The 23,750-nt window shown below is 42.7% G+C and overlaps 1 protein-coding gene across 1 annotated transcript in view; it reads left to right on the top strand.

Moving 5' to 3' along the window:
- BRSK2 (BR serine/threonine kinase 2) overlaps positions 1 to 23,750 on the top strand; it is a 310,485-nt gene that overhangs the window by 202,790 nt on the left and 83,945 nt on the right. The window contains exons 3-4 of the mRNA XM_062576596.1: positions 1,109 to 1,194; positions 14,932 to 15,072. Of these exons, the coding sequence (XP_062432580.1) occupies positions 1,109 to 1,194; positions 14,932 to 15,072 (227 nt within the window). The remainder of the gene's footprint in view (positions 1 to 1,108; positions 1,195 to 14,931; positions 15,073 to 23,750) is intronic.

Below are 23,750 nucleotides of genomic sequence, written 5' to 3'. Positions count from 1 at the left end.
TTTTTGCTTGCTAGAATAGCAACTATAGGTCAATCAGTTGTTCAAAGGACTGAAAAGAACCTACCTACTTGTCCCTGTTTGCTTCTTTAGGTCTCGTTCCTGTCTTTGTGGATTCCTGGGAAAGTGTCATACCTGACTGTGCGTTGCTTTGACTGTGTCTTGCTGCAGACTGTATTTTGATTGTCTACAGTCTCCACCGTGCTACATTAACTCCCTTCAAGTTAGCCTTGTCAAATCGGAGTGGTCACAGTGTGGCTTTCAGCAGCGTGGAGCAAATTTGCTAGCAGCTGAGAAATTGTACAAACTTTGTCTCTAATGAATACCCTCCTCAGTAAATTCAGATTAAAAGCACCACTACAGTCTGATAAGAATTTTGAGTGAGACCAAGACTTCAGTTAATTACAGGGACTTAGTCACAACTTGATAACTCAGTGCTGAAGACATGCTGTTAGAAGTAGCCACAGTCAGATTGGGAACTGAGAGAAAGCATAGCTTTACACTTAAAGCTCTGAGCACTGGGTCTCTCAAAATCTGGTTTAATTTGCTGTTGAGCCTTGTACCTCTTAAGTCACTTCTTATATCTGTTTCTCTTTCTGTGCCTTGGTTTTGCAGCTCCAAAATGACATTGTTCTCTTCCACTCTTTGTCTTCCCAGCAAGTTCTTTAGAATAGTGGTTTATTAACTGAATGTGCAATACCTAGTGTACTGTGGCCACAACTGTGCATGTGGGAGGTCAGGAAAGCCCTAAATGACATGTTTGAGCTTCTGTAGTTTGAGAGCATGTCATGGGCCTTGGGTTGCGAGGCAGGAACTGCCTTGAATTCTCAATAACTCCTGCAGCTCATTCTCTTTGGTAGATTTGGGAATTTTCTTTCGACCTTGACATTTTGCTGGTTTTCTGTCCTGAAGAGCAGGCAATACTGAGGATGAATAAACTAAATTTTTGTTAAATTTCATGAGTGCTGAGTATTATTCATTATTATAAGTTGAAAGATCTCTTGCATATAAAGAAGAGTGGAAATGGATGAATGGGAAGAAAGTATGTGATGATTTCTAATATCCTAAGACTTACCTTCTAATTTTCTCTATTTCTTTTTGTTTCTTCCAGGTGGAACGGGAAATAGCCATCCTGAAGTTGATAGAACATCCTCACGTTTTAAAGCTGCATGATGTTTACGAAAATAAAAAATATTTGTAGGTATTATTGGCTTTTGCCAGCAAATGGGAAAGGAAAATGGAAGGAGGAAGGATGGGAGGGAAAGGCGGGTTTTGGAACTTCGTAGCATTTCTGCAAGAATGGAGCAGGTGTATGTTTTTACCCCCAGGTCTGGTGTCCGTGTGATATCTAGTAGCTGGCCAAGGGATGAACAGTTCCTATTTGTACAGGATTCTTATTTTCCTCTTTTCTGCTCTGTATTTTGTTTATAAGCTGTTTCTTTTCCTACTTGAAACAGAGGGAGAGTGTTTTCTAACAGCAAAAGGGGAGGAAGCTTTATACCTGTAAGGACTGGAACCATTTTGAATCAAAACTGTAAAAACATGTTAAAGTGAATAGTTTGAATATCATCATTTGCCTAGTAGTTTTTGTTGAAATCCTCAACTCTAATAATATTTTTAAATTTGCCAGCAATAACAATTTTTGGTTTCAGGCTCTGCTGAAATTTCCTGGTGTGAACTCTCTGTAGTAACAGTTAAACTAGCAAAGCTTTGTTGTTGTTGTTTGGTTTGGCTTTTTTGCAGATCATTGCCAATGCCAGGCAGGGATATTGTCCACAGGCAGAGTCATTTTAGCTTGACAGGGCACTAGATATGTTGAATCTGTTGTCAAACAAACAGGCCACATTAATCTTGGCACAACAGGAAAAAAAAAGAAATCAATGTTCTCCACATGGAAAAGGGCAACCCAGTAGGGAACTCAAAGTTATTTTCAGCTTTTTAACAGGTTATTGAAAGTAGAAGAGAGTGTTTAAAAAAATTAAACAGTTTTTAAAAGCCACCATCCATTGGTGACCTCTCCTTAATGTCACAACACAAGAAAGGAATAACTGTTTACCTAAAGAAAGTGTGTTGAATGGAGGTAATAATCCCTCGTGAACTATACAGGCAGTCTTGTTACTGGACCAATGAATTTCTGTTCCAGGAAGTGAGGCCTTTGTGTCTACGGGTTAGCTTAATAGAGCAGGCAGTAATTTCTTTTGGATTCCCCATCCTCTTCTGGGACAGAGCCTGCCTTCTGCAGTGACATGCTTGCCAGAGCGAGCTTGCGCGGGCACTGACTGGAGACTGGCTTAGTTGTTCTGTGAGCTGTGTGCCAAGGACCTTATCCTTGGTGGCATAAATGGTCATGGCTCTGTTAAGTCCAGGTTGTCCCAGCTGAGGACAGAGGTCCAGATATCCTAATGGAGTCAGCTCTGCGTGCAGGAGAACAGCAGCCAAGCTTTATCACTTTATTCTGGTTTAAATGCGGGTAGAGGCTTGCCCAGGCAGAGGGTAGGAGTATTCTTCTTTGTGATCCTTCCTTATTTGTACATTGAGTATTCCTAGATACCTGTGTGTGCGCGTACACACACGCACACACACACGCACACACACACGCACACACTTGCATAAATACACCATACAGCTACTACCTTCCAGTTAGGTTAGTGTACTTGGGTGATGGAGACGTGTGAACACGTGAAGGACAAAGGCCATGATCATAGCCTGGCGTGAGGGGGTGGGGTTCTGCATAGAATAATACATACATGTTCTTGCTCTGCACATAAGGGAAGACAGCAGCTGAGCTGAGCCCTCCATTTCTGCTCCAGAAAGGCTTGGGGGTTGTTTCACTGCAGATGAAGAACGTCTAGTGTTCAGAACAGTAGGGATGGTCTTGCAGCAAGGTTTTTGAAAATGACTGCTCTTCTTCTAAGAAATGTTGGGCTCCAAAGTGGACTTTGCCAATTGCCAATGACTCTGTTTAACCTTCAGTGGTTGCTAAGTCTTCTTTGTGCCCCAGCCTCTCAGTCTGTAAGCTTCAGCTGGCTGTATCTACCCGCAAAGGTACTGAGACGCTCTGCTGAAAAACACTTACTCTCTGAAAGTGCCAACGACCATTAATTACATTTCATTTTTATTAGTCACTATTTTAAAGAAAGGGCATAATGCACAGCTTGTGCCAAAACCTCGCTGTAGAAACAGCCATAGGCTTGGATAAAACAAAGAGGCGCAAAAGCGTGCTTGGGGAGAGAAGTGCTACAAGTGTGCGTGGGATGAGACGCATGTATTCGTGTGCTTTCCCAAATAATAAGACACAGCGGCCTCCAGTTCACACCAGCATCAGAGAAAGGGATTGCTGTCTGATTGCGGCAGCACCTTTCCCTCACCCCTGCCATCGCAGCAGTCGCGGCGGTGGCGTGATTTCAGGGGCACTGGTGAGTTCCCGCGTGGTACTGCGGGTGCCCCAGGCTGAGCGCAGTGCCGCGCTGGGGAGTATTCCCTCGATAAATACTAATTTCACAAATCATATTTGACTTCTGGTTTATGACTTAATTTGTGACAAGGGGCAGTGGTTGAGTACGTTCGAAATGTGACCATGAATCAAATCCTTTTTCAACAGTTTAGTTAACATGGAAAATGAGTTTAAAAAAAATAACAAAAATTCGCTGTCTGTGTTAGTCTAGCAGTCATTTTCTGTTTGGTTCCTTTTTTCTTTTTTAATCAGATGGAGATGGCTATGACATCTAAGGGTTTTGGCTCTTTTTCCAGCATTTTGAGTTGTATTATTTTTCTGTAAGACTGTGGAATATTACTCCAGATGTATAGAGGAAAATGTCACAGCTCCACTCTGACTCTCTGTAGGTGTGCCTATATACCGCCCAGTTATACATTGTGTTGGTTAAACTAACGATATTACTGACAGATGGACTGGGTTTTCTTGGGTTTATGATGACATTGACAGCCTTCAACCAATATTGGGAGCCCCATAGTAATGGATAATTTCCAAATAGTCTTAGACAATCTGTGCTTCCCTCTCCCCCAATGTGTAACTTTAACAGACTGAACAGGCTGGAAGGATGGGCGACGGGATCATCTCTCTGTTTTAGAGTTGGAGAAATGAGGTGCAATAGCCTAATATGGAGTAAGCCCAGGACTGTTTCAAGAACTTTTATTGCTCTTTTCGAATGGGGGTTGATGAATGAACCACCAGCATTTGTATGTGGACCACTAATTTAGATGAATCAAGTTCGGACAGTATTTTAGAGAAATCTAAATAAGCAAAGAGAATTTGCAAGGTAATAAAACTGAGTTTTAGAGGTGTTCTGTAATGCATATTGGAGAGGAAACATTGTATTAGTCACCTGGTTTCCACATTGTGGAATGAGCTTGGGTGATGATCTTCCTTTCTCTGTGCTACGTGCAGAAAAGGTTTTTCCTGAAATTGGTAAAGTTTTGTGTAGCAAGCAGAGGGGAAGGAGGAGTTCATACGCTTTTAACAGCGCTAGCACTGTGACTGAGCAGGAGGTTCTCATTAAGAGCCTTGTTGAGATTACATGAGGGGAAGTGAGCAAAGCACTGGCCTTCCTGAGTGAAGTAAGTGGCTCGGATTTTTTGCTGGGAAGCAGTCTTATGCATTACTTTTAAGTCTTTGGTATGTACCATTTTATTCAGTAAATCCATCTTTCCTTTTGATCTTACAAAAGCAATTATCCTGCTGCTGCAGGAGCTGTTAAGGTGGCAACCTAAGTGCCATGGTGTAGTCCAGAGTAGCTGGACCTTCCAAAGGGAGTATATCTGCCTGATGCAGTTCTGTAGGATAACACCTGACAGAGATGGCATTGTCCATTTGATCTTAAGCCATTATCTATTTAATTTAAATTACTGGGTTGGAGGGGAGGGGCTGATCTTAACACAATATCTGTATTTCATCATCCCCTACTTGCTTATCTCCCTTTATGGTAGCTGAATAAAGGCCATGTCTCCAGTTTTTGTTGCTGAGCAGTTACAACCAGACGATACAGTTAGTTTTTCAAAAATGCTTGGTAATCAACATTTTGAGCTTTGGTGAAAGCATACGTAGTAAAAATCTATCTTATCTATCTATCAATCTGTTTTTTTTTTTTATTTTGTTTTGTTTTGTTTTGGTTTGGTTTTTTGCTGTTGCAAACCATCCTGGTATGTGGTGGTGCATCCATTTGGAAAATTTGGTTTCTTCTCAAAAGAATAACATTGTCCGGTGGCAATCTGGGATTACAAAGGACAGAGGAATGGTGAAAATGAGTTGGGAAATGCCAGGAACGTAGCAATTTGCTAATTCAGATAAGCGTGTAGATGCCTTTCATTGAGTGGAAATAGGATAGGATAAAGAAAACCCAGGATCACCCCATGCCTGTTTCTTTCAGATGTTTATTCTAGTATTTCTCAATTCCCATTTCCATCACTCTGTGTGGATATATATCCATAGATATATATTTACAAATACATGCAGACATTTTTATACAGATATTTGTATTTATATGTATTTATATACATGCTTTTTAAAATCTTCAGATTTCAGATTCTTTTCAAATTTGGAGGGAAAGTTAAGTTTAATCTCTGTGTTGTCCAACTTGAACATTTTAAACAAGACTGTTTTCAGAAGAAGAGTGGACCTTAGAATTTTGGAGTTATCTCCTGTTCTCTGAAATGGGCCATGCATTCATCAGCTTTTTCTCCAAACACAACAGATCCCTTTTTCAGCCTCCAGCAGTGCAGTGTCACCACTGGGCCTGTGCCCAAGCCTCATTGCAGTGCATGCCACCTCCTGCTTTCAGAGGTGAAAATGCTTCCCAGTGAGCCAGATAATAAAATTAAAATGTCTTCCTGCCCGTGCACAGTTCGCGTTTCTGGCTTATACAAGATCAGCTGACAGCAGGTGTCAAAATCTTACAGCTCTGATGGTGTCTGCAGAGGCATTCATGCTGCCAGACCTCTTCTGCAGGGTTTTTCTGTAGCTTCATTTCTGATGAAAACTAATTGTGAGGTTCAAAAAAGAGAAAGAAGATTTCCATGTGTTCATTTGTTATTGGTAACCCAAGATTTTGACGTCTGACTCCTTTCCCCATAGATAGATCAAAAGGCGAGGTGAGGATTTGAAGAGTTGAGGTCATTTCAAGGGCTCAGCACTGAAAAATAATGTCTTGATAGATAACGCTTCTAGGTAGTCTGGTCTTGGAGCTGCTGTGGATACAGGGTAAGAAAGTAAAACATGACTGGAAGATAAAAAGACATTCCATCTGGGTTATGGTTAGAATTAAGAGAAATAGTCGTAAGCAGTTACTTTGTCCTCTTTTCTTTGCTAATGGCTTGTTTTAGTACTATCTTCAGTTACAAGTGCGCGTGGCCAGAAGAAAACCAGTTTGGTTTTAAGAGTGGAGCCAGTGAGTGTGAGATTTTGAGTGAAGGCTACTGCCTGGGGAAGGGGGGTTGCTGAGCTGAGCAGAAGTGTTGCAGCGTGCATCAGGACACCAGCCTGACATTTAGCTCTGCAAAATAAAAACTACAAATATTTGCAGAAAATTGAGTTGGTCACTCGCAGAATTGCAGCAGGGAGCAGATGGGAGTTGTCTCAGCTCTGCCCATCCTGTGCTGAGGGTCCCTCTAGCTGAGTCTTTTCCATATGGGGTGCCCATAGAGGAGACCATGGCAGAGCCTTGGCATGCATGACTACACACTGTGAAGGCCGTGCTCAAAATACCTTTCATCCCCAATAAATCAAAGGTACCGACAGTGCAACAGCATAATCTCCCACTCTACTTCTCTTTCCCCCCAAATCCCTGACCTGTTCCTGTCTAAACATAATTAGCAATCAAATACAATCTCCTTTCAAACAAAGGGTTTTTAATTAAAATTGTCCTTTGAAAAAAACAAAATCTAAAGTGTGCACATTTCTTTGCAGGGGAGTAGAAAATAAGAAAAATAAAGAGTTCTTGGCCTGGTGCCAAATTAGGGTTTAAAAATTCATGCCCACCATAAGAATTTATATAGCTTCTGAATAATTTATAGGTTGCGCCAGTAACAAGGGGCTTAATATCTGATAGAGATTATTTAATCAATAGAAAACAGTGCAGTGAAAAAGCCGTCAAAGAACTGTAACATGTCAGTCTGGGCTGGGCAGTTTTTAACCGTTTCCCTGCTGTATATCAGTCCTTTCATATCTGTAGATATGAAGGGGCATTTTGCAGCTAGAGTGGTAGCATGGCACAGGAATTGCCATGACTTTATCTTTCCTTCCTAGAGGCTTTTCTTGGCAGTCTGCCATTCTAGGCAGATCCCTTGCTGGTTTGCCAGAGCTTTGAAATGTAATGAATTTTCTAGCTCTTAGCTGAGTTGGTCAAAAGGAGTAGTAAGTTTATCAGGAATAATCTACTGGGGATTTTGTGGAAGGAGCCGTTCCTGCAAGGTTATTCCCACTTCACTGAGATTGGTGGCTATACCTAGCACGTGTGGTGCAGCTCTTTCAGTTTGTGTGTAAGTCTGTGGCCAGACTTCATGGAATAGACGAGGACGTTTTTATAGATGTGCACACTCATAAGCCTGGAGACAGAAAAGAGCTGTAGATGTGTCTGTCTTTATAAATGAAATTCCTGCTTGACTTGTGTCTCTGGCCTCATTGATTGCTTAGACATCTTTGTCAACTCAGAAGTACCTAATTTCTGCTGTGTTTCCTGGTCCTAGCATTATTCTCATGATTTTCGTATAATGATCGGCTCTTAAATGACAAGACAGAGTAGTTGAGCTTAGCAGATGTAGTTACTTCATGAAGTTTCTTACCCAGAGGCCCTATACTATAAAACAGTTATCTCTTCAGCACAAAAGACGCAAGCAGTAACTCATGATTTTCCTTGTCTTTGCATGGCTCTTTCTGTGTATTTGAGGGCTTTGCATCTTGCTGGAGAGCACACTTGAAGTCCACTGTCTCAGAAGTTGGACAGTGCTATAGGAATATCCAGTCTAACCTCCTGCGTAGTAAACGTCCTAGAACCCAGTGGTGTCTAAATTTAGGCATCTGTAGAAGACTCACCAAGCTTCTTAGGTTTAAGTGAGATTATGCATCGTATGTATAAATTTTGTAACATTTAATAGTAAGAATATTAACTGGTTTCCTAACAGGCTGCTAATCACATGCCCAAATTAGCTGCAGTTCCTACAGCATCAGAGAATATTTCCTGTTACTGTTGTTATTTTGCACTTAAAATACTTACCTAAATACTTTGGATTTCATTATCAGCTTTCATCAGAAGATGTCTATCCGTTTAATGCTTTTATAAAAACAAATACAATGTTTTGCCCCAGAGGATCTAATTTGTGTAACTGTGAATGTCTCATAAGTTGTATTGATCTATAAGGCTGAGAAAACAGGAGCTGCTAGCCCACACTAGGATGTAGTGATGGGCTGCTGTGGGCAATCCCGTCTGGCAAGAATTTTAGTATTTCACACTATTCTTGCTAATGGTTTGTAGATAGCTTTTCATCTTCTACAAATCACAGCTGGGGTTTTCTTTTTTTATTATGCCGAAGTTACCCAGTAACGCATGGCCCTGGTCTTTGCTGTCCCAGACAGTCTTTCTTTAACAGGCATTTTCCAGGCATTGCTTCGAGTCTGCCCGTGTTATTTTGTTAAGAGTTCTGCTGTAGCAGTAACGTGTAGATGTGCTGCCTTGGTGGGAGCACTGAGAATCCTTCCTCAAAGTTCCCTAGGGCCAGGGCAAAGACAGCCTTTAGTAAAGTATGGTATAGTCCTCTGAATGAGAGACAGGAATCGTCGCCAAAACTATTTTTGTTACTGTCTTAAGTGATGCATAACTTGGTAGTATTGTAGTGCAAAGGTGATCCCGTCATGGCAAGGACTTTATTGTGCTGACACTGGACAAAAATGAAACAAAAAGTCAGGTTACAATCGAAAACAGAAAATAACTGTTGGAAATTCCTCAGTGGGGAAGTCCAAGGCATTGTCAAGCATCACAGCAAAGAACAGCTTTCAAGAAGGAGCTCAAGAAAAATAATAAGGTAGATCTGTAGATAATATCAAGTTTTCTTCTAAATATAGGAGGGGGTTGTGTGAGCACAGAAATGTTAAACTTCAGATGAACAAGTGGACGGTGCAAGCTGGCTATGGAGGCTGGTCAGAAGTGGAAGTCAACCTCAGAAGGCCAAGGAAGGAATAGTAGACTGATTGCAGAGTTGGCCACAAGGGGCCTCAAACTGAAGGCAGCTAACCTTGTGTTAAACGTGGTGTAAGAAAGGGAGAGGCAGTGAAGGAGGCATGAAAGGAGGGGTCAAAGCAGAGAGCTGAGAAAAAGACATTGGCAGCAATGTTGTGATACCTATTCAGAGTGGCCATCAGTGGAGCCGGACTATTTATCAAGATGAATGAGATGATGAAATAACAGGCATACAAGGTGCCTAAAATTAGAGAAGATTTCTCACCATGTGGGTGGGTAGGAAAACTGTTATCTTAGAGGTATAATGAAAAAAATATCTATAGGATACCAGTACAACCAAGCTGAAAAGACCTGAAAAAAAAAAATGAGTCAAAGGTAACACCCACACCACAAGCCTGAATGGTAGTCGAGCTAGCAGTATTTCCTGTAGGGACAGAGGAAGAAAGAAGTGAAAGGGGGTGGTGAGGTCAAGAGCTCTGTTTTCGATGTACTGAGTTTGAGCTGATGGTAGGATGTCAGAGGTGAAAGCCAACATCTTTCTTTAGTCAGGAGAAAAGGAAGAAAACTCTACTGAGTTTTTATCCGAGTGCCAAAATTTTGCAATTTTTTTTTTGAGTTTGGGGCAAGAGTCACAGCATATTTTTGTTTTAACTTCTATTAGTGGCATCATAAATCCTCATAACCCTGTCAGATAGTTAGTGTATTTGAATGCAACCAAAAATAAGATGAACTATGTACACGTTTGCTGCTGTTCATCAAATATTTACTGATAGTTCCCACAGGAAACTGAGCCATCCGCTATGTTTGTAGGAGTCCTACTGGCATACAGGCTTTGGAAAAGATTAAAATGACTTGAAGGATAATTTGCATGGTGTAGGAGCAGTGTGAAACTGGTATAAGTGGGCTGTATGCTGTCACATTTTGAGCTGGAGCAATGCGAAGGAGAGGCTTAGTGCTTTGTCTTAAATTTCTGGCCTAAGCTCCAGAACAAACCATCGTCATTCGTGGAGCAGCTGCTGGTTCCTGGTGTAGCCAGACTGAGAGTCACAAAGATGGTTTTAAGGCTGCCTTTCCCTCCATTCTTCCTGGCTGCTCCATTTTTTTTCACACACAGAAGTCATCCCTCTGTTACCATACTGTGTTTGTTCTTGTTTGGTTGGTTTTATTTCTGTGCTGTTTTGGTACCTAAAAGATTAAATAAAACTGGAACAAAAGAAAGGAAAAGAGTTGAGGCTTGTCGCTTTTCTAAGCTTCAAGCTTGTTTCCGATGTAATACCCACTGGTCGTGAAAGGTTAGGAACTTGCTAGTTTTGATTGGGAAGGTGGTGGTGCTAGGATGCAGATGGCAGAGTAACAGAGAGAATAGATAAAACGTTTTGGGAAAAATTAGCTGCTGCACACAATTTATCTACTCCTCTCCAATAGATTAAATCATTCAGTGTATTAAGCATTCAGCATCTTTGCTTTTAGACACCAGAGTTTCATCTCCTTGAAGCTCTGAAGCTTTGCCAGAGATTTTTTGTTCCATGTGTTGGCTTGCAGCATGGGCATGAAGAAATATCATGCAAGACATGGACCTTTGTGTTTTTATAAAAGCAAGCTGTGGCCTCCAAAAACTTCTGCAACTTCTTAAAGAATATACCCTGTGGAGAAAATGTTTAATCAAGGATTTGGTTTTAATGCTGTGTCTGCTTGGCTTCATACTGAGTTGCAGAAGCCTGATGGTTTCTTGCTTTAGCAGTGCTTTCACAAGCAGAGAGGAAATTGGTGGTAGCGGCAGTGTGGAGAAGGCACAAGATACTTACGATCCCAACTCTGTCAGTGGGTGACTTTGTGACCCTGAGCAAGTCCCTTTGCTTCACGGTTCCCTCTCTGAGAACAGGAGGCTAACGCTTATAATGCGTCTCCCACGTGAACTGCGAGGATCAGAAGAGCTTGTGTTTGTCCAGAGCGTCCAAGGTGTGAGAGCTAAGTGCTCTTACGGAGCCTTTTCTGCTAAGACACTCTCTCTAAGTATTAGCGCAGCAGGTGGTGTACATGCTGCTAGACACAGGCTCGGCCTGTCCTTTCCTTGAGTCTTCTCTGCAATAGCTTTTTAAGAGCGGCGTTTGCCATGTTTTTACAGTGGGCCACTGGTGCCATGAGTCTTGCACAGATAGAGGGTTTTTTTCCCTTCACAAGTAAGTTGCTTTTCATCTCCTGGTGTAATAAAAGACTAGTCTTGGCTACTGGCTTGGGTTTTTCTAAACTCATTGCCTTGTTCAGAGTAAATGGGAAAAGTAATAATAAAAAAGTGAGATGAGAGCATGTCATGTCTGGAAAAGTGGGATGAGTAAACCAGGGAAAACCCCTCTTCTTGTATAGATTCACTCTCTCACACACACGTGCACACACACACGTAGCGTTTAGAATAGCAGGATTGTGTCAGCTATCCTGTGGCAGTTGCATGTGGTGCAACACTTGGTAATGCATAAACCCCTTTCATCGGACTGTGCGCTACTAGCGTGCCACGCGGTGTGCCAGTAAGACATTGGCTTGCGCAGAAGTGGAGGCAGGTGCTGAATTACGCCCTTGTTTAATTGAAAATCTCCTCGTTGGGGGCTATCCTAAAAAAAGCCCAGTCATACTGGAGGGAATAGGGTTGGCGGGTGACCAGCTGCAAATCAGAGCTCAGAAATTCTGGTACGAAATAACCACGCAGGACTTCTGGCGTGATCCCTGCAGCGTTTCTTGCTTGAGGTTGACCACTGGGGAATGTGTTTGCCACCCTTCTCACTCCTGTTGTGCTAGGGGCTTTGTCAGATCCAAATACGTCGCTATTTTGCTTCTCCGCATCCCCTGGCTTGTCACAAGCACGGATCTTTTTCAGATGTTCTCCTCTGTTCATTTCCATTATCTTATCTGATGCTTCTGGGTGGCAAGCAAAAATGAATAACCTTGTAAATGCTCCCTGTCTTTCAATTTGTTTTATTTTTCATGCGACATGTCAGTGCATTTTTGTTGAGTGTTTTTAATAGGATGAAGTTGCTGAAAATAAATTGTTTTGCAGTTCCTGCTGTGGGTGACAGAAATGCTGGGTCTGTAATTTTCCAAAACTGTGCATTTGAAGCCAGCATAGAGGATGTTCTGTATGCCTGTAGCTACAATCATCTTCATAAGATACCTTCTGTAAAAACAAACAAACAAAAACCAACAAAAAAACTTTAAATTTGAATTTAGGGGGCAAGAGATGCACTGCTGTATCCAGCTTCTGCTGGGCACAGTGAGAGAAAGGGCTGTCAAGGAGAATTTTAGGATTGTTTCTGTGCCAGGCTTGGGTCTACCATATGGGAGATTAAACCAGATCCCTCTCATATGAAAAGGAGAATGAATTATGTAGCAAACCCACTCACCAGAGTATCCTTTAGGCATGGTTTGCAAAGTTAGGATTGGGACTTAGAGATGTAGACACCCCAGTGTCCATGGCTGCTGCACATCATTTTTTTCTGAGCATTTCTAATCTGCTGTCAATAATCTTGCTCTAAAAACGTAAGGCAGATAAACAGTCATTTCCATATTATCAATATATGCTTAGTAGTTGGTCTGGCAGCTACCCATCTCTTCCTGGAAATAAGGTAGTCCAGGTATTCTTCCAAGTGTGATTTTTCAGTCAAGATTTTTCTGTTTTTTCCCCATCTCAATGGAAAAAAATTGAGAAACTTGCTTTTTAAAAAAAATGATTATATTTTGATCAAAAATTCAGAAAAATGTAGTTTTCCCTAAAGTTTTGAGTATTTGTATTGTCTAGTTTTCTATGCTTCTGTCCTACTTAGTTAGCTGTGAAGATAGTGCTAATGTCTGTCTCTTACTGCATTTTCTGCTGCATTTCTGTCAGGTAGGCAAAGACAGCTTCTCCTTTTACTGGCTGGGAACAGAGACACACAATCGCACTGGAAGCTGCTACTGAAGTAGGACCTCAAGTCCCACTCTTGTATTTTCAAGGCTAAATGCATTATCATTAAACCAATTTTACTTTCCTCAGAACAACTTTTACGCCTTCTCTGCTTCCATATTTTGGAGACTTTAAAAACAGGATTAATGAAACCCCCAAATTTATAATACTATTTTCCTCTTTCCATTTCAAATTTAGAATTTTCCTCCCAAAGTATGCTGCTTGAGATACAGAAAAGACAGTAGTCTGTCCCGGGTTAATTGTTTTCACTTCCCTCTCAAATCTGAAGAGGTGGATTAATAGTACTAGTAGAAACTTGCTGTAAAGCAAAGCATTGTAAGATGGAGATCATAGTGCACGTACAGTCCTGCCCCATCTGTTGCACTGTCAGTGGAGAAGAGGGGAAACAGAAGCACACATGAAATCTGGAAAAATTTCTTACACTTGTTTGCAAGTTTTCTAGTGGTGTGTCTCAAATAACTGCTTTGAACGCTCTGTTCACCTTTGCGTTGTTGCTTTGCAGAAACCACCTTTGAGATTCTGTTCCTTGCCAAGCAGCCCTGGAACACATTTCAAAGGAGTTAGTAAGGGAGGAGTATGAGTTTCTGCCTCTATTATGGGCTTTATGAGCATAAAAACCAGCTAATAGTGCCAAAGAACAGAAGTGACTTTTCAGTAGAAAATATTCATTTGTTGTTTATGCTTGCTCTTTCAGATTCTGACTAATAAATCTCCATACTGGGTTTATTCTTTCTCTGTTAGGATATTATATTCTGGGCAAACAAGCAAGGGGACAATGGAGCAGAGAGTCACAACAGAGATGGGAGTCCTTGGAGGTTTTCAAACAATCTGATTGCCAGTAGAAGTGTATTGCTTAGCCTGTATTATAGCTGATTTGTTTTTAAGTAGTTCACTTGATCGTGTTCCTGCCGCATCCCTGGGGTAACTATTCCATGCCCACTATTAGGCCATATTTCCAGAGATTTAGACAAAGTTTTCTTCTGCTTGGCTACCTCCCTTTATCACTACTTACAACAAGATGGCCCTTCTGTGGCCACCCTTTTCCTTTCAGAAGATTTTGCTCTTGTCAGACTTCCAGAAGTGCTATGTGAGGACTGGGTTTCCATGTCTTGCTCCTAGCACCCCATGTGCCGCATTTGTGTGCTCAGTGCCATGTTCTTCACATGGGAGTCGGGGGGTGGCTGCTCCAGCAAGACACTGTTCTTCAGCAGCAAGAGCTGAAGCCCTTACGTAGACTGCACACATGCACTTCTGGTATTTTCTTTTAATTTAAACTGTTCAGCTCTTTTTATTTTTTTCTGAATTGCCTCTAGTTTGTTGGCATCTGTCTGATTCTCAGGTGTCCAAGTCAGAACACGATGTGAGTGCCACTTGGCCAAGTCTGTTTTACAAAGCACTTGTCAGCTTGGTTAAGAGACCTGAGGCTTGCTACTATGCAGTCTCACTCCACAGTAGCTTTTAGAGCAGCCATGAAAGCTTAGCCCAGATTTTTCTCTTCTTCCTCTCCTGGTCTTTTGAGTCATTTTTGATTCCCAGATTCTCTCTCGCTAGAACATTGAACACTGAATTCATCCCTTTACTTCAAATCATTGGCATGTCTGAAGTCTGCAGAACCCCTCTTTAAAATATTAATCTCTCCTAATTTTAGTTTCTGATTCTCTTCTGCTTTTTTTTTCCCCAGAAGTATTCTGCTTGGCCATGTATAAAAAAGAGGTTTGTTTATATACATAATCTGTGTGCATGAAGGGGCTGGTATGATAGTGTGCTTACAAAATCCTGGCTTTTTTTATTTTCTAGGTATTTGGTGCTAGAACATGTGTCAGGTGGGGAGCTCTTCGACTATCTTGTAAAAAAGGGAAGATTAACACCAAAAGAAGCCAGGAAGTTCTTCCGACAAATCATCTCTGCTTTAGACTTCTGCCATAGTCATTCAATATGGTGAGTACAGTCATTTTCAATAGGAATTTCCTGTGACATAAAAGCACATAATAACGGGATATTATTTCTTGGCACTTTTACTTACTGTTAAGTAAGTAGTATTGTGAAGGTCTAAAAGCATTGCATAAAGTGCTGATGTATTTTTTAATTCTTGCCTGACTCTGAGACTGTGCACCAGTCACAGATAGAGTTTACATAGAGAAGATTGTCCATGCAGTATTGGAAGAGAATTCATTCACAGAGAATGCTTTAACCAGGAAAAATGAAAGCCACAAGGGAAAAGCAGTTTAATTTCCATCATTCTTGGGGGCACTTGCCAATAACTGAAAATTGTATATGCTATATCAGAATGACTCCCTGAAGAAACTTGGGGCAATTAGCAGTACAGCAAAGTCATTTTATGGCTTCCTTCAGTTTTGGAAACATGCTGGCTTCTGGTAACCTTGACTGAGTCCCTTCTAGGCTTTTGAGTCACTGTTGCCTTTAATTTCCTTTCCAGTAGGCAATAATTTCCTTGATCAGACTGCTATTGATACTAACTAAATCCATCAGATGATTTAACCATCAAGTGTGGTTTAACCTGCACTTTCAGGTGGTGTTTTAAATTGGACTGGTTTTACTTCATCTTCAACAAGTTCAGGTAATTTAAATTATACTGAAATTAAGTTGTTACAATCAATCTGAGCACAGAGTTTCTATACAGCTTCTGACCTGTAGCTGCCTGCTTATTTCTTAGTAATACAGCTCCTCACAGAATGGCTAAGAGGGACCATTTACATAATGTCTGCATGGCTGTTTCTCAGTAGCCATAGACAGCCGCAGATTCCCCCCCTCTCCAGTAGGCTGAGGGCCACTGTTAGACACTGGAGTAGAAGAATTTGCATAATCACTATGTAGTTCCATCTCAATAAACGTACAGTGATTTTTCATTACCCCTGTTTTTGTGCTGAGAACTCCCAAACCAGGTACTTGTAGCATAAATGGCCGCAGGAAAAATGGATACCTACATATTTAAATTACTCTTCTTCTCCTACTCCCTTTGCATTGCTGACTCTTTCCAATAAGATATATTAATGTAAAAGAGGGCATGTTTCTGATAAATGGAAAGGAGAATAAGAGTCTTTCTTGAAGATATATGTAAAGGAGAGCATACTGTTAGGGGAATGGGCTGTTCAAAGATGGTCGATTGGGGGATGAGGCAGTCCTGAGACCAATGCCTGCTTGGCACAGGTAAGTTAATAATAGTCAAAGGAATTCTCCTGGGAGCTGAGAGCAGGCTGTGTGCCCTGGCTGCAGGAGCTAGGTTTTCCCTGTTGCTGCTACCTTGACAAATTTTATTCTCTGGATTCCACAGTTTTCCTTCATGCCAGTTAACTGAATTCAAGGATCATGATCTTCTCAAATGTACTTGATTTTTCTGAACTCTTTACTAAATAGCATTCCTTGGCATAATCTTTGGGAGGTTGTACAGCTGTAATTCTTTGCATACACTGGACAGTGTAATCGCTGCTGGGTCTAATTGCATACATAGGTGTTCAGTACTTGATTAGCAGTTATCCAAGAAGACACAAAAATATTTAAGTATGACTGAAGAGAAATTATTTACTCTTTCAAATGAGTATTCCAGAGAAATACGAATCTCAATTGTGATGGAAGTGTCTATGGAAAGTATGTGTATGCACATACTAGTCCTCTGTGCTTGGGGTGGATACCTCTTGATGATCCAAACTTTAATAAGCTGAGTGAGGATCATGGTGAAACTGTCAGACAGACAAGTGCTTCTGCAGGTTTAAGGAAATGAGGGATTTCCAAGGCCAAGCACGCGTCTCTCTTGAGGAATTCATTTTCCCCTGTTAAACATATTGGATTGTGAGCAGTAGTCTTGTTTAGAAGTGAATTCCCTTTCTCCTTGTCAACTCTCACTCTTACCAGCGTCTAGTGCTGAGTAAGCGAGCAGTAAGTCATAAGCTCTCCCTTCCTCCAGGTCACTCTGAGACCTGCGTGGTCCGTAAGATGATGTTAGAGTCTGTGTTATATTCTGAACAGTCATGATTGAATCCTTTTCTTAAAATCAGAGCATGCATAAATGTATGTCTGTGCATGTATGTGTGAGCACAGAAGTTAATGTGCTTTCCTAAGCAATGAAGCCTGACCTTGTCCTGTCGTGGGGCAGTGAAATGACAAATCATCTCATCAGTTAGGTTATCCAGTTATGACCATGTTGAAAAATGAAGGCTTCTGCTTTGGTTAATGACTAGATGTGGGTGCCTCTAACACCTTGGCAGAAGAGATTGATGGCGTGGTGTCCTCAGCCCCATATCGTTGTGCCATCTTCTACCGTTACCTCCCAAAACACTGAGAAATATCTGTGGCTGGCTTTTACAGCAGTACATTATCGCATTCAGCCTTCCCTGCTCACAGTGTGTCGATGCCGCAGGATTCCCGGATCAAAGAATCCGAAAGGATTCCCCAGGGCTCCCATCAGTAAAAGGCTTCTGCTGCTGCTGTGGGCAGAGATCACCGGTGTCTGAGGAGGCGTTTTCAGACAAGTACGCAAAATGCACTTTGAGCTTGTGTCTGTCTGTTTGGCTGTTAAAACAGCATGAGCTTTCTGCTCGTGCCATTTTATTTAATGGAGAGTGCAGAGGAAGGGCGGAGGTGCCTCGCTCGCAGGTACAGTCACTGAGGGAGGTTGGGATAAGGTTGGACATGGGGAAAAGCTCGTGTGTAGCCCCTTGCGGTTTCCCGGGGGACCCTGCTGGGCAGCGTAGCACGGGGCTGCGCCAGCGACGTGCAGGCGGCGCTGCGCGGGACCCCGCAAGCCGCCCGTGCGCGCTGCCCCGGCGCTTTGCCGAGCGGCCGGCTGGGTGCCGCCGCGCTCCTGCTCCTGCTGCGGCTCTTCCCGCGCGCGCCGCGGCCTCTGCGCCGCGCGGCAGCGCCCGGGCAGCCACGGGACCTGGGCGCGCGGGGGCAACACCCGACTAGCCTGGGAAATGATTTTATTTATTTATTTGTAACTGAGCTGCCGCGAAGCAAGTGCCGGGGGTCGGCTCTCTTAAACCCAGGGCCTCCAGGCTGCCTCAGCTGGCTGCGCCAAGCCGCCCGCCGCTCAGGAGCAGCCTGCGTCGTCGCAGCTCACTCGGCGCCAGCGCTATTTACTGCGCGAAACAGCGTAGGAGCGGGCGGCCGGCTGGGTCGCAAATTCCGCCTTGCCTGGGCGGGTGCTGGCGGCCGGCGGGAGGGAGGGGGGTGCTGCAGGGGGAAGCGGGAGGCCTCGCGCCCCGCGCCGCCTCGGCTGCGGCTGACATCACCGGCCCCGGCTGCCATTGGCCGCGCTCGCGATTTGTGCGGCTGGGGCTTTCGCTCTGGCCAAGCCTCGCGTTCGGCGTCTGCATCACACGAGCTGACAAATAAAAATATGATTAGAGAAGGTGCCCTGTGGCAAACCTTATTACGGCTTCGGCGATAACAGATAATGCCAATTACTGCACAGGGCGGTGGTGACATTGAGAGGAAATCCCCTGCGGTAATGAGCAGCAAGATTATTATTTCATTTTATTTTTATTTTGGTTAGATTTCTTTTTTTTCCCCCCGAGCATGCACAAGAGGGGTTAAGGCAGGTTCTTGATGAATATTGATAAATGACAATTATGAGGGCCTTTTCTCCTTTCATTGCCTGGGGCTGTGCCTGCTCGAGTACGCACAGCACTCCTGCTGAAGTGTGTCTGCGTGTGCACAGGGGTGTGCGACTTGGAGGGGCTACGGCGATGAACGAGAGCTTTGTTTGAGTTTGCCTTGTGTTCTCGCCAGCAGCGTGGGGTTGGGGTGAGGAGGGGAAGGCTATTTATAAGATAACGCTCCAGGATTTCACAGCAGTAGTACCAAAATCTGTGGTGAGATTCCTGCAGGCTGGAGCTGCAGAACCCTTTCAATAAAGGCGGTACAATCTTAGGGAGAGACCTGGGACATCCACAAGAAATGGAGAAAGCCACAGAATGCCAAGTGTCATGAGAAATCTGTCCTGTCAGATAGTGCCACCCTTCCAGTGACTCTTGCTTTGCCTTGCTTCATTTGTAAGAAGTAATGTTACAGTGTTCTGCCAGGATAATCTATTGAATACCTAAGATTACAGCAGCTGGACACATTCAAGTCATGACTGAAGGCCTCCAAATGTGAAATCGGTGTAGGAACTCTGGAATTCAATAATACTGGTTGGTATTGCTTTTCCTGTGGTCCTTTAGTCTTTCAGCTTTCAAATTTTCTTTCATAACATCAGGAATTAGAAAGATATATTTTCCCCCTGATGAAAGCTGAGATTTTCCAGTAATTGCCCAAATCCAGACATCTCAAATTTGTGATTGAGACTCCCTCTAAAAAGTCAAGAATTTTCAGATTTCCCTTGTATGGCAAACTGGAGAAAACTAATCAAGTACGGCAGCAGCAGTGCCAAAGGTGAAATAACCAGCTCAGCTAAAGTCAAAGGGCACATATTTTTAAGTTTTATTTCTTTTATATAATCTGCTGGAGACACAAAAATGGCATATCTCATTGTAGGGATAACCAGGTGACATTCTTTGGCAAGTATAATAGTGGTGATCAGATCTGACAGTCTGTTCTGGCTTTGGAGTGTATAAAAATAAGTTTTGAAGCAAAGTTTGTAGGGAGTGGCAATGTATCAGCAGAAATAAGCAGAAATAATCAGGAGAATGATCAGCAGAAATAATTGCAGAAGAACAGACAGTGTTTTAGGCACGCAAGCCCTTCTTCAGGACTCTTGATGTTTTTCCTAGCCACAACTATATTTACTTGTTCTATAGAATTCTGTTAAAACTTGCTAAATTTGAGCATAGCAACCATGACTCTAAACAAAGATTCTTCTGTAGATAAAGTTACACATTCAAATCTCGTTTCCAGAAGCATGCGAAAAATAAGATGAAAGGCATTTTCTGCTTATAAAAGTTAAAAGTATTGCTTCTCTACTACTATTAATTATTACTGATAAATTATTTGCATCACATTGAGCTTGTGCTGGACATTTTTAAGAGACATATTGCAGAAAAATTATTCTGTGGTTTAGCCCTGCTGGGAGCTTGGGGTCAGTAAGAAAAGCATTTGCAAAGTAGCCAACAATTTGATTATTACAAATGACTTTTAACTACTCCAATTAGGAGGTTTCTTGGTTTAGAAATCTGTGACCTACAACGTGTTGTCATAGAAACTGATACGAATGTTTCAGCTCAAAAATCACTTTAAAATAATGGGTTATTTCATCATGTTGTGCCAGGTGACATAGGTTCTTTGAATCTAGTATCCTAAGTCTGTGTCTACACCAAACATCACCTGCCAGGCCTAGGTGGCAGCAAGCAGGTGTCTGCTTTACCTCTCCCTTTTACATATGCAGCAATTGCCCGTAATACAGATACGGGGATATTCTAAGAGCAAGAGACAGACTAGACGGGCAATGGAGGGAGCTAGAGGAGCAGTTTGAGTAGCAAAACCAGAAAGCAAGCAATTTTGCACCACCTCCAAGGTTTGTACCCATTTTTCTGCAGCCCTCTCTCTCAGACGCTACGAAGGAACTGTAGAGCTTTTTAAGAAAGGAATGTTGCAAAGTGTCTGAGTGAGTGTGATTTCCCTGGCTTGGCTTGTTTAATGCCTCCCTTTCACTTAACTCTCCTTTTGAAAGACTTCTCTATGCAGGTTCGTGGGCCGACTTCTTACACCATTGTCTCGGCTGAGAAGCTCTGGGCAGTCCGTTTCCACCTGGATCAGAAATACATGGGCTTTTTTCTGCAGGGCTGTGCTGCATTTCTCTTTGATATTCCTTCTCAGCATATGCAGGGCTCAATAGGAAAGTTTGCACTGTTTGTTACTGAAAGAAGCTGCTTTCTCCTATTTTGATTTTCCAGCCATGTGGTAAAGCCCCTACAGCGCTGGAGCCTGTAGAACAATGAAAGGGTAACGAGTCCTCTGCTCACCTGCAGAGAGAGGAGTTGATGCGGTCATATAAGACATGGAGAGCCAGAGAGATCAGCTGGAGTGGGACCAAATTAAATGCATTTACTCTGCAATGTTCCATTAATGCCAAGTAATTACCACATATAGTGGGATTTTTGTTATGTTTTGTTTTGTTCATTCTGGCACAAGAGAATTCTTTCCAAATACGAATGCATGAGCCTGTCCGGGCTGCTGGGCTCTTAGGTAATTCATAACAAGCCTTCCCTATTCCCATATGCTCCTCTGCCTTGCTTCTGGCATTTGAAAAGCTGGCATTACAAAGTTGGGAAGTGCAAATGCAGAGAGAAACTCTCATTCCCAATGACAGTGATGGGAGTTCTCCTATTCTGGTCCAGGCTCCTGGCCTTAGTTCTGTCCCCAGGATGCTGCCTCCCTGGATATAAAGGGGTCCTAAGATGGAGAGCAGAGAAATGTCCCAGCTAGACAAAAATTTTCACCTGAGGCAGAGAACTGTCTTTTGGGTAAATGCCTGGTTGCACTGGCACACTGGTCTCAGAGTGGGGTCTGCAGGTCCTGCCGCAATACAGAAAAACATTCATGGCTGCTGTGAAATTCCTATGGTAGCCATCCATATCCTGGCACTAGGAATTGTGTTGAAAGAAGGATGTGGAAGAGACAGAAAAGATGCAGAACTAATCTATGATAGATCTTTTATTTTATTGTCCTGTTCAAGTCAGCAATAAATACATAGCTTTTTGACAGAGTCCTCACTCTCCCCTCTGCTGAGTGGACTGGCATGGAGGGAAGAGCTGATAATTTTCCTTGATACTGTTTTGGTGAATGTCTGGGGAGGGAGGGGGGAGCTTTGAGGTCAGTTACCATTCCGGAATTCCTTTCACACATATTGTCCCAGTCCTGTAGATCCCAATTCAGGCTTTCAGGCTTTCAAAATGCTGTCTGTAAAATGGGGTCAGGACCTCAGCATACAGATGGGCATCAGCCCAGGTAGGTGGATTCTTCATGAAAAGACATCGCACAATGCAGGACGTTAAAACCTACTCCGCATCTGGAGTGTGGTTGATGGTCCCTCCTTTCCTGTCTCTCTTCCTGTGCCCTCCAGTGAAATACACAGAGAAAAGTATTTGCCACTTTACAGGAACCTCATGTTTCCACTTGACCATCCCTTAAGCTCAAACCTAAAAATGTCTGTGTTGTGGATCCCACTTGATGAGAAGACAAGATAGCGTAGGGAGAAAGAAACTCCCTGCCTTGGTGATCACTGTACCCATTTTCAGTGCTGTTGCCCATGCTCTTTCACTGTCTCTCAGCAGGCGGGGAGAGCAGCTGGTTCAGGGTACATATATGTTCTTCTCCAACCACAGCCTGTGGCAGGTCTGCAAAGGTCTGTAGCTTTGAGGCGTGGAAGGGTAGCATTTTTGCATTTCCTTTTGCTGCACCGTTTTCTTGAAGTAACATGAAATGTTTTTTAATGGACAGGCATCCATGTTGGAGAAATGCATTTGAACTTCCTATGTTTAGGTCATGCTGTGCATGGATCACTGGCTCTCTCAGCTAAAATCAAAAGCAAAATCCATAGTGGTAATTTTGAAGTGAGATATTAATGTTGGCAGAGTTCCTAAAGAAACTGTCTGTACCCTGGCATTAGTTGGCTTCCTTCCTGACTTTGCCAGCTACCAAGCTACAGGCTGAATGGGCGAAGAGAGGAGCCACCACCGCTGAGAAGAAGATCTCTTCCCTCTCCCCAGAAAAAGATAAGCAATTTTGGAATCAGCAAAGAATTTCAGTCTTTCTGAGTCAGCAACATGCCTGCTATGGAACAAACATGTATGATTTCAGCCAGTGCTGCTCTTCATGAACAAAGTAACAGGCACAGTCAGCAGTACCCTCAGCTTCTGCACCAAATATCTGATGAGCAATTGGTTGAGCGTAGTCACTGAGACTGGAAAGCAACTACAGCCATTGAAAAACTACCTGCAGCAGAAGGATACACACTCAGCCTGAGCTTTGGGGACATTTCTTGTTACCTAGCATCAAACAAGCACCTCTTGCTTTACCGGGAACTTGCTACCATGTCCTGGTCACTAGAATGCATCCTCCCAGTTGATTAAGTCTTCCCAGCACCTAGTTAACAAAACTAGTTGTAAGATTGGAACTGTCCAGCATGGCAGCTGGAGGAAAGATTACATTTTGCACTACTGTCTCATTAGTGTCCAGCCTCCCTGGCTTGCCTCAGGACTGTGGGCTCTTTACTCCATTTCGCTGCTGGGGCTGGGACTTGTTCAGATTTGGCAGATGTTGACAATTTAGCATTTGTCAGAGGCTGCTGTCCTTGATAATGGCATTCAGGAGTTCTTTTGTCCTGACCATTAACTGTTCATTCACTGTCTTTGGAATATTTGCTTGTCACTTATCTCCAACTTTTTGTCAAATAGGTATGACTATCTTGGTATTTATTCCATGGCAGATAAGTCTTCTGTCTTCTGTTATACCGAAACTTTGATTGCTATGAGAAAGACAGATTTTATAAAGCACCTTTTGCTTTCTCAGATAAAAATATTCACAGTTCTGAATCATTCTGCTCAAGTATTACTGTTTGTCCTTTGTTAACAAGACACATGGCAGCTTTAACATGCAGGATTCATCATGTTATACAAAAATGGAGATCATAATATACACTTTAAAAAAGAGAGGGGGAAGGA

The sequence above is a fragment of the Rhea pennata genome, chromosome 5 (assembly GCF_028389875.1).
Source record: "Rhea pennata isolate bPtePen1 chromosome 5, bPtePen1.pri, whole genome shotgun sequence".
Taxonomy (NCBI): domain Eukaryota; kingdom Metazoa; phylum Chordata; class Aves; order Rheiformes; family Rheidae; genus Rhea; species Rhea pennata.
Note: the sequence above shows the minus strand (reverse complement) of the source record. Positions and strands in the feature narration are given on the sequence as shown.